Here is a 19377-nt window from a genome sequence, read left to right as displayed (position 1 = left end):
TAACCAGGTAGGCCAGTTGAGAACAGGTTCTCATTTACAACTGCGACCTGGCCAAGATAAAGCAAAGCAGTGCGACAAAAACAACAAACATACAGTCAATAACACAATAGAAAAGTCTATATACAGTGTGTGCCAATGTAGTAAGATTAGGGAGGTAAGGCAATAAATAGGCCATAATGGCGAAATAATTACAATTTAGCATTAACACTGGAGGGATAGATGTGCAGACGATGATGTGCAAGTAGAAATACTGGGCTGCAAAAGAGCAAAAATAAATAACAATATGGGGATGAGATAGTGGATGGGCTATTTACAGATGGGCTGTGTATAGGTGCAGTGATTATTTACTTTTGACACTTAAGTATAAATAAAACCAAATACTTTTAGACTTTTACTCAAGTAGTATTTTACTCGATGACTTTTACTATGAAAGTATTTTTACTTTTACTCAAGTATAACAATTGGGTCCTTTTTCCACCACTGCAAGAAACAACTTCAGACTTAATTTTACTTAGCGTAAAGCATCAGTCGGCCAATTGGTATCGCATAACATAGTCTGAAATCAGTACACCTCACACAGTAAATGACTGTTAGTCGGAGCACCTCAAGGCACTGTAACAAAGCCCTACAGATGTGGGTGCAGAGCAGAAGTTCATCCGCCCCTCAAATAAACAGCTGGTTCACAGTCGTTCTGAACCCCTGCAGAGGAGAAGTTCATCCGCCCCTCAAATAAACAGCTGGTTCTCACAGTCGTTCTGAACCCCTGCAGAGGAGANTTCATCCGCCCCTCAAATAAACAGCTGGTTCTCACAGTCGTTCTGAACCCCTGCAGAGGAGAAGTTCATCCGCCCCTCAAATAAACAGCTGGTTCACAGTCGTTCTGAACCCCTGCAGAGAGAAGCTTGACAGGCTTTTTAAAGAATAGCCCCACAAACCGAAGCCGACTTGACTGTACAGTACAGACTAACCCTGATTCAGATGACCATCATTTACAGATCGGCAGGTAAGGGTGCTCTCGAGCAGCTAGATGTTCTTTACCATTCGGGCCATCAGATTTGTCACCAATGCTCCTTATAGGACATATCACTGCACTCTATACTCCTCTGTAAACTGGTCATCTCTGTATACCCATCACAAGACCCACTGGTTGATGCTTATTTTTAAAACCCTCTTAGGCCTCACTCCCCKCTATCTGAGATATCTACTGCAGCCCTTATCCTCCACATACAACACCTGTTCTGCCAGTCACATTCTGTTAAAGGTCCTGAAAGCACACACATCCCCGGGTCGCTCGTCTTTTCAGTTCGCTCCAGCTAGTGACTGTAACGAGCTGCAACAAACACTCAAACTGGACAGTTTTATCTCAATCTCTTCATTCAAAGACTCAATCATGGACACTCTTACTGACAGTTGTGGCTGCTTGTGCGTGATGTATTGTTGTCTCTACCTTCTTGCCCTCTGTGCTGTTGTCTGTGCCCAGTAATGATTGTACCATGTTTAGTGCTGCTACCATGTTGTATTGCTGCCATGCTGTGTTGTCATGTGTTGCTGCCTTGCTGTTGTTGTCTTAGGTCTCTCTTGTCATGATGTGTGTTTTGTCCTATATGTATTTATATATATTTTTAATCCCAGCCCCCGTCCCCGCATGAGGCCTTTTTCCTTTTGGCAGGCCGTCATTGTAAATAAGAATTTGATCTTAACTGACTTGCCTAGTTAAATAAAGGTTAAATAAACAATAAAATGAAATTAACAGACCCACCACACAGGGGGACAAGTTGAAACAGGTGTCGCATGATTAGAGGAACATAGCTACAGTATAGATTTGTATGAGTTGATGCCATCCTCTTTTTAGAATGAAAATGTAAACGTATTATCACAAGGCTGGAGTATATGGGACATGGTATTGGGGACTGCCTGGTGGATCCCGTCYGAAGTGACCCTGTCAGGTTTGACTGGCCTGTGGATTTCCAGTCAGAATGCTGCTTTAGAATGCAGTCCAAGTGAAGAGCCACATGATTGTGTTTTTCAGTGCCTTCTCTTTCCTGGCAACCTGTATGCCTTTGGCTTTCCCCTCCCCAAGAGCAGAGCAGAGAAGTATATTGTATTTCAATCAAGGAAGTGTGCCTTTGCATGATTTTCAGGAACTGGTTTATAAATTCTGTTTGTTCTGTCTCTGTTCTGTCTGAAAATAAATTGGTAGCCTAAATATATATATTTTTTGAAGATGTGAGACATTTGTTGGCTACCAAGAAATTCTCCGACAGAATTCAGTCAAAATGACATGCTCTGCACCTTGCTGTGTTAACTGTAACGTGTGTATGGGAGTTGGAAATGTTGTGACATTCAGACACGATTGCTTGTCTTCTGTCATTTTATATTTCACTGCTGAGAACAATAACATACATCGGGGGGCGTTGAGGTCACTGGTCAACCTGGGCTGTGGTTTTTGGAAGTGTTTGTCATTTGACTTGATTTACATAATGTAACAGCACTGGAGCTTTAACATGCCAGAGACATTCTGGGGCTGGAATATACTGTATCCTCGTGTGTTTGTCTTTAGCTCCTAAACCACCTCTTTCTATGGAACCTTTTACTTGTGTCCTCCCTGGCTCCAACATAACACAACAACTCCAATGTGCATGGTCTGTGTTTTCTGTACTGCTTGGTCTGAATTAGGCGTTTCACTTGCATGGACATGACCGTTGAAGTTGACTATGAAACATGATGTAATGACGTTAGACCAGGTGACACTGATCCAGTAGTCATCATACTACTGCATCTAAAATGTAGTGATTCAATTGTCAGCATACAAAAAATACAGTGGAGGTTTAAAAAGACATCGACAAAAACAGAAAATATCAAATGTGAATATAAAATAGTTGATAAAACTCTCTTCCATCGTATGCTCTGAGGAGATACTGCCCTTTGAATTATATTTTTGTTTTTATTGGTCATTACCAAACGGTGAACTGGTCAGGCTGAAGATTTCATCCACCTTCTACTGAGCAAGGATTTTAGTCACCCATCAAGGCAAAACTTTCAACCCATCCCAAAATGTTCTAAAGTGCAGTTCTTGCCTATTTATTTAATTACTTGTTATAAATTTGGTATAAAGTTCAGAAAGTCAGCAAAATCTGTATTTTGAATGTCAGTTTGAGAAGTACCTCCAGTCTGATCCTAGTAGTACCTGTACAGCGTTGCTGGTGTCCAGAGGGTTGCGGCCCAGTCCTCCACTCTGGAGGTCCCTCTCCTCTTTCGGACCTGAGCCGGACTCCACCAGGATTTTAAGAGAAGCCAGTGTACCCCTCCTCCTCCACACAATAGCTGATTAACCTGAACACACAGAGACTGTTGAATGAGCTAAAAAGCCCATCAAAGTTCAGTGTTATAACTACGAGGACAAGTAGTTTTCCTGTGTTCTGTTTTCTGATTTGCTATGTAAGAACAGAGAAGAAGAAAAGAGCACCAAACAGGTGTGTGTGTGGAGGATAGTGAACAGTCTCAGAACACTAACCAGTAGGTGTACAGTGTGTGGAGGATAGTGAACAGTGTACCCAGGTTGACTACTCTTGGCCCTTAGGAGATCAGAGGTGTTACCGCTCCCAGGTTAGGTTCTTGTTGAGGTTGTTGAGGATAACAGTGTTTCTCACCACTATCAGCAGGGCCTTGGCTCTGGTCATGGTCACTTTGAACCTCTGTGGAGATCACAAAATTGGGGAGAAAAAGTACAACAACAAAAAAGGAGAGAGGAAATGGTGGGGTCAGCTGACTTCTGAACAGAGGGTGCAGATTTAAAGCTGCGGGACATGGTGAACAGCTAACATTTTCTCTTGGCTATAACTACTAGACTATGATTTATRCATGCCGACACAGACGTCATTCAGGGAAAAAGTGAGTAAAAGGTTCTGGAAGTGCAGTGAAAGACCTTCTTGTTAGTGAGGAAGCTGAGGTTAAAGTCTTGGTCTATCTTGAAGTAGACACCAGTGGTGGCTGCTGAGGGGAGAACGGCTCATAATAACGTCCGGAACGGAGCAAATGGAATGTCATCAAACACCTGGATACCATGTATTTGATGCATTTGATACCATTCCACTCCAGCCATTACCACAAGCCCGTCCTCCCCAATGAAGGCGCCACCAACCTCCTGTGATTCCTAGCTATGAGACATGATGGCAATGGGGATTGTGTATTGACAATAATGATTGGGTATGATTAATTGATTGCATATTAGTCCCTATCCATTTCATACCGCAGGGCCAGGGGTGATCGTAAGATGGGTCCTAGCTGCTGAGGGTCTCCAGCCAACACCAGCCCTCGTCTGGACTGAGCAAGCCTGTGGATGTAGCAAGCCTGTGGATGTAGCAGGCCTGTGGAAACAAGAGGCTGCCATTGGCTACTGGATAGTAGACAGACTACATGGTTATGTTGACTAGGGCCAAAACTGGATGAAGCATTTTGAAATAGAGTTAAACGGAGGAGGTCCCTTGTGGCTCAGTTGCTAGAGCGTGGCGCTTGCAACTCTAGGGTTGTGGGTTTGATTCCCACGGTGGACCAGTATAAAAATAAATTCACTCACTACTCTGGATAAGAACATCTGCTAAAATGTAAAACAAATATAAATGAAGTGCAACAGCAACTTGTCCAATAAGGTAAAAAATGGTTGTTCTCTGTTTCAAAATGTTGTGCCACAAGCCTGGCTTTTCATGCACAGATTACTGTAGGGCATCACACATTGAGCAGTACCCTCACTGGTATCAAATGTTAGTGGTCGCATACACATATTTAGAAGATGTTATTGCGGGTGTAGCGAAATGCTTGGTATTTTCTCTCTTATCTGAAATCCCAATGATAGTCTCTGGCTCCACTGCTTTATCCGAATCATCTATGAACACGTGGGTGAAGTGAACGACTGGGACGCCCCCAGACACAAGCCTAGGGGAGGAAAACCAGCACACTGGGGTCAACCAGAGAGACTTCTTCAGGACAAAGGATATATTTTGTGTAATGGTCATTCCCCCACACCTCCTAAACAGTCTTTACTCTGCCTCCACCACAATGGACATTTATGTATTCATCACTGGTACAGTTATGATGTACACTGAGTGTTCAAAACATTACATACACCTGCTCTTTTCATGTAATGGACTGACCAGGTGAATCCCAGGTGAAATCTATGATCCCTTATTGATGTCACTTGTTAAATTTACTTCAATCAGTGTAGATGAAGGGGAGGAGACAGTTTAAAGAATAATTTTTAAGCCTCGTGACAATTGAGACATGGATTGTGTACGTGTGCCATTCAGAGGGTGAGTGGGCAAGGCAAAAGATTGAAATGCCTTTGAACAGGGTATGGTAGTAGGTGCCAGGCGCACCRGTTTGTGTCAAGAACAGCAACGCTTCTTATTTTTTCACTCTTAACAGTTTCCCCGTTTGTATCAAGAATGGTCCACCACCCAAAGGACATCCAGCCAACAACTGTGGGAAGCATTGGAGTCGACATGGGCCAGCATTCCTGTGGAACGCCTTCGACACCTTGTAAAGTGTCACTTTAATAATGTTTACATATTTTGCATTACTCATCTCACATGTATATACTGTATTYTATTATATTCTACTGTGTCTTAGTCTATGCCGCTCTGACATTGCTTGTCCAAGTATTTATATATTCTTAATTCCATTCCTTTACTTTAGATTAGTGTGTATTGTGTGTATTGTTGTGAAATTGTTAGATATTACTGCACTGTTGGAGCCAGAAACACAAGCATTTCGCTACACCCGCATTAACATCTGATAAACACGTGTATGTGACCAATACAATTTGATTTGATTTTGAGTCCATGCCCTGAAAAATTGTGGCTGTTCTGAGGGCAAAGGGGGGATACAACTCAATATTGTAAAGGTGTTCCTAATGTTTTGTCCACTCAGTGTCTATAGTGCTATTTCTATTTTATTACCATTTTCATTATTTTATTTCACTCAGTTCTGCATGTTGGAGTATAAGATTTTCACTGTACCCTGCAATCAAACCTGCAAACCTGTACATGTGACTATTAAACACTCCGAATTTGAAGAACAATGTAACAACTACTGTAATGACTCAATGCAATGCCGTTCTTAGAGCAGTTTAAATCCCTTAGGCCTTTCTACTGTAAAAGTGAGCCGTACCGTCCTGTTGTCACCAGTGTGTTGATGGTGTCCTTGTAGCCCACCAGAACCTCCTTCGTTGGAAACACAAAGCTATCCTGGCTCGAGTCTCAGTTAGGGTGTTTCTTAGAGGGAGAGACATCGGGAGACATTACACAGTGAAATGTCAGTGAGTTTGAAAATCTGTTGAAACTTGCATTATTCTCTGTGGACTTTAATTCCATTGCATTTATTTAACCCTTGCTTCACCATGCAGGTGGCCTACAATGTCATGTAATATGTGTGACCCTGTATTTTTCTAAAACACAAGAGTCTCACCAGGAGGGTTTTGGGGCTCATTGCTGAGGTCTCTGCTGCTGGTGTAGAGACGGAATACACAGTGGGTGTCATGTGACCCAGTAACCTCTCACACAGCAGGTCTGATGCACTGTTAGATGGAGCAAATGCCAGGATGTGGCATGAAGCACTCTGTTTAGCTGTAACACAGACATAACATTTAAGGCAGGTTTGAGGGGGGAAAATATTGTTTCTATTGTTTTTATGTGATGCTGTGTTATGCTATGTACATGTAATGTAATACATGGCCCTCTGCCCCATAACAGCGAACGAAGACGAATATTAACACACATCATAGATGTAAGAAGATTCCTGAACTGTGTTATACTGTATTTTGTATACTGTATTTTGTATACTGTATTTGTATACTGTATTTGTATACTGTATGTTTAAAAAGAAGATGCTGAAGGCACAAAGAGAGAATGGTCACTCCGTTCTGATGCCAGGCTTTTCTGCTGTCATCAACTGTCTGAAGCAGTATAGGAAAATATGCTTTTGCATGACAAGTACACACTGAACTGTATGTCATGTAATATCAAGAAATGGGCCATGCCAACATGACAGAGGCAAAGTTGCCAGTTGGTTCCTTTATTTGAATAAAACCTCCTTGGGAAAATGTCGGCCTATCTTGTGAGAAGAGTGGGATTCMATCTAGACTCATTAATGAGAAAGTCTAGCCACTGACATGAAACCAAGAGGCCAGAGGGAGCAACATGAGAAATATGAGAGGAGCAATTCACAATCTACATTTTGAAATAATATATTTGTGACACTCCATTTTACAAAATGGCATTGTATAATGGGAATCCCACCAAAGATTCTGTCTGTAGCAACACTCATTACTGCAGTTACATAATAGTAATTGGTCTTGTGATTCCATACTAATAGAGTTTTTGCTATTACAAGTGGAATAAGGATGTCTCTATTCTTGTGTAATGACAAAACCATCTACCCACAACAACAGAGCTGAGGGAACTAATTCAGAAAGCCAGCTTGAGTGCTTTGCTATTGGCTGGAAGGGGAGATCAAGACCTGAGTTTGGGTATGGGGGCAGTCCAGATCCCAGAGCCCAATAGGAGGAGCACCTCGTCCAGCTGGTGCTTCTCTGCCAGGTCCACCGTCTTGTGCTGCAGCTTTAGGGGGAAACGGTTGATGGTAAACTCTAAGTCAAACCTCATGTTACTGATGAAGCTTTGCACCAGCCTGAGAGGCAGAGAGAATGGGGTTGGAAAGTATCCTACAGATAGACACAGATCATGCATTGGATTATGAGGGTCTCTCTTTCTCATCTTTGAGAAGCCCAGATTTATTCTCTCTAGCTTCACTCTGTGAACATAGCCTGTGTACACTGTGATGGGTTGGACCTTGTCCTCAGACCTGGACACCTTCAGGACAGACACCTCAGGATGGCCTATTCTCTGCCACACCATGGGCCTGGTGAATATCATTGAGAAAAACACAGAATACTTAGTGAGCTCCAAAAATATTGGAACAGTGACAGATTTTTGGTTGTTTTATCTCTCTGCTCCAGCACTTTGGATTTGATACAATACATGACTATGAGGTTAAAGTGTAGACTGTCAGCCTTCATTTGAGGGTATTCTCATCTATATCGGGTCAACCATTTAGAATCTACAGCACTTTTTCTGCATAGTCCCCCACATTTTAGGGGACCAAAAGTTTTGGGACAGATTCACTTATACAGTATGTGTATTAAAGTAGTAAATGTTATGTACATTATTTTTCGTGCCATATTCATAGCATGCAATGACTACATCAAGCTTGTGACACTTCATATTTGTTGGATGCGTTTACAGTTTGTTTAGGTTGTGTTTCAGATTATTTTGTGCCCAATAGAAATTAATGGTAAATAATGTATTGTGTCATTTTGGAGTAACTTTTATTGTAAATAAGAATATGATATGTTTCTAAACACTTGTACATTAATGTGGATGCTACCATGATTACGGATAATGCTGAATGAATGGTGAATAATGGTGACAAAGTTACAGACTGTTACAGGCTTTGGTTTTTCCTTTAGCATGTAGGGCTCACCGATTGGCGTCACCTCGTTAGTCAGAATGTGTTACACCTGTGCTGGTTGCCATTTCGTTAGTGGCAAGGTATTTCACTTGTGATGGCCAAGGTGCTATTTGAGAATGGCTGGCCCAGTGCTCCAATTGTCTTAATAGATGTGGAGGGTCAACACATTTAGTTGGCTCTCCCGATATTGAATAAAAGTAACAAATAATTAAAGAGTAGCAGTAAAATAAAAATAGTGAGGCTATATACAGGGGGTACCGGTGCAGAGTCAATGTGCGGGGGCACTGGTTAGTCAGGGTAATTGAGGTAATATGTACATGTAGAGTTAAAGTGACTATGCATAGATAATAAACAGAGAGTAGCGGTGTAAAATAGAGAGGGGGGCAATGCAAATAGTCTGGGTAGCCATATGATAAGGAGTCTTATGGCTTGGAGGTAAAAGTTGTTAAGAAGCCTTTTGAACCTAGACTTGTGTCTTGACGTGGCCCTTTCTGGATATAGATCGTGGCATCCCCTCCCCCCCCCCCCCCCCCCTCTCTTCTCTCTCTCGTACACCAGGTTCTGTTATCTCTGGTCATAAATTCCTGAGACTCTCTTCCCCTGGCCATGGAGAGAGAGAGACACATAGAGAGAACAAAGGAAACCTCAGTTTAAACTAAGCGGTCTAAGGCACTGCATCTCAGTGCTTGAGGCGTCACTATAGACACCCTGGTTCGAATACAGGCTGTATCACAACCGGCCGTGATTGGGAGTCCCATAGGGCGGCACACAATTGGCCCAGCGTCATCCGGGTTTGGCTGGTGTAGGCCGTCATTGTAAATAAGAATTTGTTCTTAACTGGCTTTCCTAGCTAAATAAAGGTTTTAAAAAGTCCTGTTACTTGAAAGCTGCAGCTCTTASCCTTAAGCTCAGTGAAGATGTTGCCTGTAATCCATGGCTTCTGGTTGAGGTATGTACGTACAGTCACTGTGGGGATGACATCATCAATGCACTTATTGATGAAGAAAGTGACTTATGTGGTGTACTCCTCAATGCCATCAGAAGAATCCCGTAACATATTCCAGTCTGTGCTAGCAAAACAGTCCTGTAGTTTAGCATCTGCTTCATCTGACCACTTTTTTATTGACTGAGTCACTGGTGCTTCTTGCTTTAGTTTTTTCTTGTAAGCAGGAATCAGGAGGATAGAATTATGATCAGATTTGCCAAATGGAGGGCGAGGGAGAGCTTTGTACACATCTCTGTGTGTGGAGTAAAAGTGGTCTAGAGTTTTTTTCCCTCTGGTTGCACATTTAACATGGTGGTAGAAATTAGGTAAAACGGATTTAAGTTTCCCTGCGTTAAAGTCCCCGGGCCACTTGGAGCGCCRCCTCTGGATGAGCGTTTTCCTGTTTGCTTATGTGTCAGCGATTGGGTGCAGAGATGTAGCGGAGTCAGGCGCAGGACACAGTTTAGAGTAAAACAACTGAGTTTACTCAATAAAACAAACAAGAAATATTCCAATAAGGAAAATACAAACTAACACTTACAACAACCACTAAGACACCAACAATCACGGACAGAGCAGAAAGGTATGCCAGAGGGTTAAATAAGGAACATGATATGGGAATTGAAACCAGGTGTGTGTAATACAGACAAAACAAAACGAAAATGAAACATGGATCGGTGGTGACTAGAAAGCCGGTGACGTCGACCGCAGAACACCACCCGAGAGGGGCCGACTTCGGCGGAAGTTGTGACATTATGGCCGTATACAGCTCAATGAGTGAGGTCTTAGTGCCAGCATCAGTTTGTGGTGGTAAATAGACAACTACGAAGAATATAGATGAAAACTTTCTTGGTAAATAGTGTGGTCTACAGCTTATCATGACATACTCTACCTCAGGCGAACAAAACCTTGAGACTTCCTTAGATACCGTGCACTAGCTGTTGTTTAMAATTATACATAGACCGTCACCCCTTGTCTTACCAGAGGCTGCTGTTCTATCCTGCTGATACAGTGTATAACCCGCCAGCTGTATGTTATTCATGTCGTCGTTCAGCCACGACTCGGTGAAACATAAGATATTAATGTCCCGTAGGTAGGATATACGTGTTTGTAGTTCCTCCTATTTTATTATCCAATGATTATACGTTGGCTAATAGGACCGATGGTAAAGGCAGATTACTCACTCGCCGCTGGATCCTTACAAGGCACCCCGACCTTTGTCCTCTATATCTCCGTCTCTTTCTCCTGTGAATGACGTGGATGAGGACCTTGTTGGGTGTCTGGAGTAAATCCCTCTCATACGACTCATTAAAGAAGATTTCTATGTCCAGAAGCTCYTTTTGGTCATAAGAGACGGTAGCAGCAACATTATGTACAAAAGTTACAAACAATGTGAAAAAGAACGGCAGCCATCCCCTCCGGCACCGTTATAGTGAGTGACATTTTTGGTTTTCTTGCTGGGGAACGTAACACAGACTCAATTACAACCAATTGATTACAGCAATACCTCAAAAATGGAGGAGGCAGTGGGAGAAGGTAGGGAATTGGTCTTTCTGCCCAATACAAAGAATCAAAACTGGCAGAGGAAAAATAATGGCAGAAATAGGACAGTATAACAGTTCCATTTGTGGACCAGGATATGAACCGCTGTGCTATACAGATTGCAAAATAGCTGAGAAGAAAATAAATACACTGATTCCATGGCACAGGATGTATGAGTTGATATATAAACCGACGCAAGATTCAACACTTCGTACAGTTCCTGCTCAGCCCAGTCAAAGCTCTCCTCTGTCCTGGCACCCCCTGAAGCTAGGACAGCAGAGTCCCTGACCATCTTCCAAAAACATCTGAAACCAMCTCTTCATTTTAAATAATCCCACAGCCCCCCCCMAAAAAAGTGCCTTCCGTGATCTAATACTTGCACTTGACTCTTTCCCCCTACTAGTATGAGGAAAATGTACTTAATATGACTAAGATGTGTGGTTGTCCCACCTAGCAATCTTAAGATGAAAGCACTAATTGTAAATCGCTGTGGATAAGASTGTCTGCTGAATGACAAACCTTTATGTTAAATAAATATGCTCATCAGTCTTTATTTTCACATTAATTTAATGATAATCCCATCAACTACAGCAGTGGAACTGTGTGTAGAAAATGCTCATAATATCAAGGCGAGACCCAAATGCAGACACAGGAGGCAGATGGTTGGTCTTACAATGTTTATTAATCCAAAGAGGTAGGCAAGAGAATTGTTGTGGACAGGCAAAAAGGTMAAAACCAGATCAGAGTCCAGGAGGTAAAGAGTGGCAGACAGGCTCGTGGTCAAGGCAGACAGAATGGTCAGGCAGGCAGGTACAAAGTCCAGAAACAGGCAAGGGTAAAACCAGGARGACTAGAAAAAGGAGAATGCAAAAAGCAGGAGAACGGGAAAACCRCTGGTTGACTTGGAAACATACAAGACGAAYTGGCACAGAGAGACAGGGATAAATACACTGGCACAGAGAGACAGGAAACACAGGTATAAATACACTGGGGAAAATAAGTGACACCTGGCGGGGGTGGAGACAATAACGAGGACAGGTGATACTGATCAGGGTGTGACACATAATGCAAATCACTTATGTCTGATCTAAAACATGGAGTTCTAAGTTCTGTGCTTAGTATTCTAAGATAACTGATTGTGTTGTCTGTCACCTCTTGTCCTGTGAATTGTGTTATTTAGTAATATTTCATTTTGAAAACCTAAAATAAAAAATTGTACAATCTAAAATGGGCCGTAAATGTTTTCACTAAAGCAGCACAACAGCATGTGAAGATAAGATTTATCCTGCCGGTAAAATGAAGGTATGGTCATATTGAAGCGTTCAGAGAAAGGGACTGAAAGCAGAGAATAATTGTTTTTGTCCATCAACACGGTTTTACACATTGGACACAAAATGTACAGACAATGCAGATGAAATATACCGACGCAAAACGTCAAGAGGCGCATTTTAAGGTGCGCTCCATTAAAGTGATATACAATAATCTGTTTCTTTATTCAAATGTCCCTTTTACTTTTTGCTGTGCTAGCCAGCATTTACACACAAATACACATTTGGCACCAAATCAGATTATTTCCCAATCAGCATATTTCTCCATACTGGTAAGTAAAAYGCTATTTATGGTTAACGGTTAATGATGACAATAGTTACAGCATAGTATTTGGTGCAACTTCTTTATTCCTTTGAATTATACATGTTCTTACATTTTGTATAAAAAAATATAGCAAAAAGCTGAAGGAAGGCATGTGGGAGGTAAGGAGGAATATAGGTATATTATATATTAAGTTGGCCTCATCACTGATAGTGGATACTGATGGATACTGATGGTGCTCTGCTTGTTTAGGCCTGATTAAACCATTGTACAAGTACATCTCTTTCCAACGGGAAAGCTTGCAGGGGACAGAGCTGATACTTGGGACTTTTTTTTTAGGGGTGTGTGCTAAATTTWGTCATTAAGGAGTATACACCTCACTTGGAGGAGACCTTGGGTTACAGATAAAATATAGGTCATGATTCAATCCAACGACCTGCGCACAGCGATAGGCTTTTAAAGGCAATWTCCCAGACATCACGCAGCGGATGGCAGCTCAGTCAGAAATCGCCTTTAAAGATTAACCACAATGCACCGGGTCGTTTATCTGCATTTGTTTGAATCCCGGCCATAGTGGGTTACGAAATGGGCTGAAACTGATTACTACCTGAGGCCCCCAGACACAAAGTCAACCAAATGAGGGGCATGAGGATATGACTCTGATTTTTTTAAGCATCGGTGTGGGGGAGCGAGGTTGACCCATGTAATCCAAACTTTCAGTGTCACTAAAGGCATTTTGTTCAAATGAAAAATTTGCAAATGAGCCAGAGCTAAACAACYCAAAATGTCCTCTTAAAATGAAGCCATCCCTCCTAACGCGCCTGAAGAAAGCATACCAACTCCATACACCAAATCAAACCGTGGCATAATTTAACAAAGACAGAATAGAGTATCATTTTTATTCCCCTTTGATGCCTCTTTTCCTRATTTCCCCTACCCTCTCGGTCTTTGCAGTAACACAGTAACAATGGCCGACACACTGTCCTCTAAGCATTCTGCATCTCCTTGCCAATCTTGTAGCTGAGGATCTTGTTCCAGTCAATCTTGGTGCGGGTGACAGGAAGCTGCCGGCGCAAGGCTTTGAATGTGGTGTCAGACATGGTCTGGTAGTTCTCACTGATGGCCGTCTGGAAAAGGAAAACAAATGTTTAGACTCTTGCCCCCCTCATMGAGGGGAAAAAAATACATTCAACTGATTTATTCCAATTATGCTAATATTACTGTGAGGAAACATGTTGCATACCTGGTATTCATTTTCTGCATCCTCAATGATTTTCACAAACTCCTTTGCAGTCTGAGTCTCACTCTGCCAAAACAAGACAATGAATGCCTTTGACTATTGAATTGCCTGTAAACTTGASAGATTGAAGACCATCTCTCTTTATCATAAAGGACATTTCACTTGTTATTTTACTTCTTCCTACTTCTCATGCACTAATGAACAGCACTAGGGTTGCAACATTCAATACATTTTGGAGGATTCCCGGAATCAGGATGGAATAAGCAGGACATCCGGAATTCTACAACCAGGATTTCTGTAAAACCAGGAAAAGGTTTTACACCCTTCTCCCTTTCAATGCTTATGTTCAGGTCCAAAATATCCTACTGAAAGGGGAACTCACATTTACAGTGAGAGATTCCTGTACTTCCTTGTGGCTGACCAGCTGCACATTTCCATCCTCATAGTAATGCACCTGCAACCACAAGATGGCGGGTGAGGGAGACAATATACCATATGACAAAACAATATCCATTTTCAGTTCATCAATTTAACTTGCATGGGCCTGTGCCCTAGCCTCGTATGAACCATCCTGATCTCGCAAGCTAACATTCTGCAGGCTACCTGTGCCCAACCAGTTGTCTTTGAACAGGCTTTTAGACAGCCGGACAAAATGGTGGACAACCCTTGGCGATGGACACTACTAGCCTACCTGTATTTTGAGGACTCCAACGACTTGAGCTGTAGATTGGGAGATGCTGAACTTCCATTCAGACCTACAACGACCATTCCTGAGAATAGAAATCAAATATTAGTCCTTTCCCAAATTTATAGTGCATTTGCGTTATGTCTAAGGCACTATTACAGACAGAATTACATGTTTAATACAAACAATGAACATATAGTATAATGCTTCAAAATGAACATTTTAGTATACTCATTCCCTGATAAATTAAAGGTTAAATAAATAAATWATTGGTAACCATGAGACTACACTTACCAGAAGTTCTTTGGTTGAAATTGATGACCTTCAATGCAAGCAATTATGGTTTGCTGGCCATCAATAGTTTTCCCATAAACCTGTGATAAATAAAACAAGGTCCTGTCATTGTTTAACATGCTCATCTTAAAGATAACGTTATTTTATCATGCAGGTGAAAGACGGGACGTACAGTGCAGACGCCGCTGGGGTAGTGCTCCTTSACATAGGCCCTCAGGGCGCTGTCACACGCGTCTCTCCAGGGTCTGAGAGCTGCCTCTCCCTCGTGGGGCTGGGGGTCACTGGCCTCCTTCCTCAGGTGGTCGAATTTGAATGACCGCTTGTTGCGGGGGTCAAAGAAACGGCCATTGCCCAGGTCTCCATGCTCTGTGATCAGCACCTGGAGGGGAAATGGATCACAGGAACACAGATACAGTTCCTCAGTTGCTGCACTGATCTTACAGGGATTTTTCTGCCATAATAACTCTTGGGCGGGCCACCTAAGCGTTTTTGCGGGACACCTAAGTCCAAACTGTAAAAATGTTTTTTTATTTTTATTAAATAATATATATATATATTAATTAGAAAAAAGTTTTTTTTTCAGGATGGAAAAACACTTTCAGTGTGAATTTAAATGACTAAAACCAGATATAAAAGATAATGGACCTATATTTTTTATTATAATATAATATTTGAGAACTAAAACTACCAAGATAAAAGCTAGACAGTCAGTGGAATTGAAATCCAAAAACAATGACTAACAGTATTGATTTTGCTATTATGTCTGAGCAAAGGAACACAGCATTAGCCATGGCAAAATGCACAGGAAAATAACTTTCAATTGCAAAAATCTCTCTCAGTTCCATTGCAGAATATGTAGAATCCCTGGAAATGTGCTTTAAACTGCAAARATTTATCTTGGCTCCATGGAGAAATTCAGAGAATTCCAGGCTTAAAAACGCTTTATCACCAAGATGGGGGGCATTAAAACTCAAAAATGTTGCTTTCGGCAACCATTGCCATGCCCCCTGCCACGCCCACCAYCTAAGCCACCTTTTGATCCAGAAAAAAAMCTGTATTTTAATGATGCGTTCAATCTACACTGACTGTAAAAAAAAACATTAAGGACCCCTGCTCTTTCCATGAAAAAGACTGACCAGTTGAATCCGGTTTCACTAGGTGAAAGCTATGACCCCTTACTGATGTCACTTGTTAAATCCACTTCAATCATTGTAGATGAAGGGGAGCAGACAGGTTAAAGGATGATTTTTAAGCCTTGAGACAATAGAYATGTGTTGTGTATGTGTAMMATTCAGTTGGGGAATGGGCAAGACAAAAGATTTATGTGCCGTTGAACAGGGTATGGTAGTAGGTGCCAGGCGCACCGGTTTGTGTCAAGAACTGCAATGCTGCTGGGTTTTTCACCCGCAACAGTTTCCCGTGTGTATAAAGAATAGTCCTCCACCCAAAGGACATCCAGACAACTTGACAAAACTGTGGGAAGCACTGACGTCAACATGGGCCAGCATCCCTGTGGAATGCTTGACACCTTGTAGAGTCCATGCCCTGATGAATTGAGGCTGTTCTAAGGGCAAAAGGGGATGGTGCAACGCAATATTAGGAAGGTGTCCTTAATGTTTTTTTACACTCAGTGTATATATCACAGTATGAAACCAACAAGACTCAAAACAGCTGGGAAGGAGTCACAGCTCAAATGACTGAGCATCTTACCTGATCATCATACCCTTCAAGTTTGGCAAGGGTGAACTGATCCATGTTGTACTGGGCAAATGCACTGTTTTCCAATGGAGAAAAAAAACAAAATACAGCAAGTTAACACACAAATTTGCACAACAATACAGTAAATAAATCAACAAAATACTACTCACTGTGCTGCACCCTCCCTGAGAAGATTGTCATTGTTGAGCAGTAGCCGCACATCTGAAACCAAGAGATTGCCTTATCAAGAGATTGCCAACGCCTTAACAGACTATATAACAAATCAAGTGTATTGGTAAATAAACAAGCAGTACAAAGAATAAGATTTTTAAGTACACTCACCATTGAAGACTTCATTGAATTCTCCAGGTGGWGCATGGACGACAAAATTAGCCGCAATGCGCACCTGAGGGAAAGAAAATACGAGGTAAATAGGCTACTATCCACTTTTTGGCTAGACAGCTTTTACACCTGAGTGCCAACGGAACATTTTTGGTACTATATGATAAAATGTTTACTCTWTTCTACCGAGCCATTTGCTTTATGTTCATATTCTTATCTTTTCTTATTTCTTATTGATGTTGCATTGTCGAGAAGAGACCTGCAAGTATGCATTTCATTGGATGGTGCATACCATGTGTATCCTGTACACACGACTAATAAAACTTGAAAAGATATTGCATATGCAGTATATGAATATTTCTACCACTGATATGAGACCCAGAGAGTGTAATTATGCAGCCAAGTCATTATTACACTGGCCACTAGGGTGAAGCAGAGAGCGGTGACTAACTTGGCTTCCTGACTAGCCTACCTCTGCGCTGGCCACGCCACTCCTTAGACGGCAAGAGCTTTTCTTAGCAGCTGTAATGCATGTGTAAGCATGTGGTGTCAGATCAGAACCAAAAACAGTGAAACGGGGAGGGGGGCTAGGCAATCTTCATTAGGGCTTCCCTGAACCTGAATGTCTAGAGTTGCACTGAAATCAGTACGCAGAACGTCATTATTTTAGGCCCTAATGTATGTTTTCATGTCCAGAAATAGACCCAAAGGTTGTGTGGGTTACACAGCTTAATTCAACAGTAAAAGTATTTTTTGCAACACTTCACTAGGACATTGTAACACTACCAACAGGTTCTGGAACTTCTGGTGTGTGTGTGTGTGCTGTTGCCATACAGTTAGACGCTCCCAAACACTGTTCCTTCCCATGCTAAGTATTGTATTTACAAAATACCTATGCACATTCTACTGGTCTGCACATGTATCTGACCGCATCCCTGCTGTGGGCCTGCCACTGAAGCGGCAGGAATGCTAGACACCAGTAGGCAGCCTCAAACATGTATCTATGTATCCATGCTGCTAACAGCAACTATGGTCAAACCCAAGCTCTCATATTAAGGTTGTTCAGTTTTTGGTGATTCAATCTCAATTGGTTGAAAATGCCCACCATCACTTTTATCGTGTATGACCTTCAGAAGTCTTGTGAATAGGGTTGTATGGATTTGTGAACTTTTTCATTAAATCATGACTTCAATGATTCCTACACCAAATAATTGGTCAATCGAAAGATTGTGTTGTAATGCGTTACAATCAATAGGCCAGGGGCCATCCCAAGACAGAAAATGGGACTATAAAGTATGCCTAATATATTCAGAGTTGTTTCTAGCAGGGTGTGGAGGCTGTTGCAATCAATACAGGAAGTAGTGGCCTTTTCTAGTTAACTAACGTTAGTTAATAATATGTTTTCAGACTAAAGCCATTTGCAAATAACCCATGAACAATTGTATGATCATGTATTGCTAGATAGTAACTACCTGACTCAGGGGGGCAATTGCCATTGTAATGTTAGCTAGCCACCGTGCAAAAGCCCAAATGTGGCAAAGCCCAGCTAAAGTCAGACTTGACAATGCTAAGTACTAGCTAATATTTGGCTAAGGAACATGGCTAACATTTACAAACATTTTAGCTAGCTAGCTAAGCAGTAAGCAAACTGCTTTTTGTGTATGGTATGTTTTAGCATGGTGTATGGAGTTGTATCTAGCTACTGTATCTAACTAGGTGATACAATGTATTCCCGTGTCAGTTTGTTCGCTAACTGTAGCTAGAGTGTAGTGTTAGCTTAGCGAACTAGATGTAGCTTAGCAGACATTTTTTTGCGGCCAAATATTTGAGTAAGGACACAAACAACCGAATTTACTAAACGTCGTAAAACAATGAGCAAAGCTTCTCAAGACTATACCTTCTCTTCCTCAGTGAGCTGTTCTTCGAAATCGGCCATCTTGGCTCATGAGACAAACCTCTTCTGATCCACGACTGACTGCAGCCGACAGTGAGGAAGCGGATCTTGACAGTGCCACTGGCACATGATTCCTCTGTTTACAGCACAGCCATCCGTTAAAAACATGGAGGACGAGACCAGCAGTAATCCTCAATCTCTTGGATTTACAGATAAATTAAAATCATGGTTGTCCTGGTCATGGACATACATATGTGCCGTTTGGTTTGCTATGGTTTTAACTATGATCTATGTTCTGCGAAGCCCCTTGAAACTGCAGGACACTCTTACCTCAGGTGAGTTAGCTAACGCTAGCTTTCTAAGAGTGGGCTAGCTAGCGAACGTAATGTAGCTAACTAGCCAGCCTTCTAACGTTAGCGAGCTAACAAATAGAAATCGAGAGACAGTGGAGGAACTGAACGTTTGACAGGAGGCTGGCTAACTGTATGACAACACATTTCACAAAAACATATCCCAGGTTGGTTTATTTATTGAATGGTAGCGAGACATATTAAATAGCTGATGTGGCTACTAGCTATCTACGT

General features: G+C 41.8%; 2 protein-coding genes across 2 annotated transcripts in view; one reads left to right on the top strand and one right to left on the bottom strand.

The window, feature by feature from the left end:
- Positions 1 to 11712: 11712 nt before the first annotated feature.
- LOC111970396 (F-actin-capping protein subunit alpha-1) lies at positions 11713 to 18887 on the bottom strand. Its single transcript, XM_023997111.2, has 10 exons — positions 18797 to 18887; positions 16900 to 16963; positions 16728 to 16779; positions 16570 to 16633; positions 15032 to 15238; positions 14860 to 14939; positions 14572 to 14650; positions 14263 to 14334; positions 13884 to 13946; positions 11713 to 13767 (listed from the first exon to the last, which is right to left on the bottom strand). The coding sequence occupies exons 1-10, from the start codon at positions 18833 to 18835 to the stop codon at positions 13627 to 13629; spliced, it is 861 nt and encodes a 286-aa protein (XP_023852879.1). The 5' UTR covers positions 18836 to 18887; the 3' UTR covers positions 11713 to 13626.
- A 33-nt stretch (positions 18888 to 18920) lies between these two features.
- The window catches only part of LOC111970387 (suppressor of tumorigenicity 7 protein-like), a 31310-nt gene continuing 30853 nt past the window's right edge, over positions 18921 to 19377 (top strand). Inside the window, exon 1 of the mRNA XM_023997099.2 lies at positions 18921 to 19128. Within this exon, the coding sequence (XP_023852867.1) occupies positions 18921 to 19128 (208 nt within the window). The remainder of the gene's footprint in view (positions 19129 to 19377) is intronic.

This window comes from Salvelinus sp. IW2-2015, linkage group LG1 (assembly GCF_002910315.2).
Source record: "Salvelinus sp. IW2-2015 linkage group LG1, ASM291031v2, whole genome shotgun sequence".
In the NCBI taxonomy this organism is placed as follows: domain Eukaryota; kingdom Metazoa; phylum Chordata; class Actinopteri; order Salmoniformes; family Salmonidae; genus Salvelinus; species Salvelinus sp. IW2-2015.
This window is presented reverse-complemented; position numbering and strand designations above follow the sequence as displayed.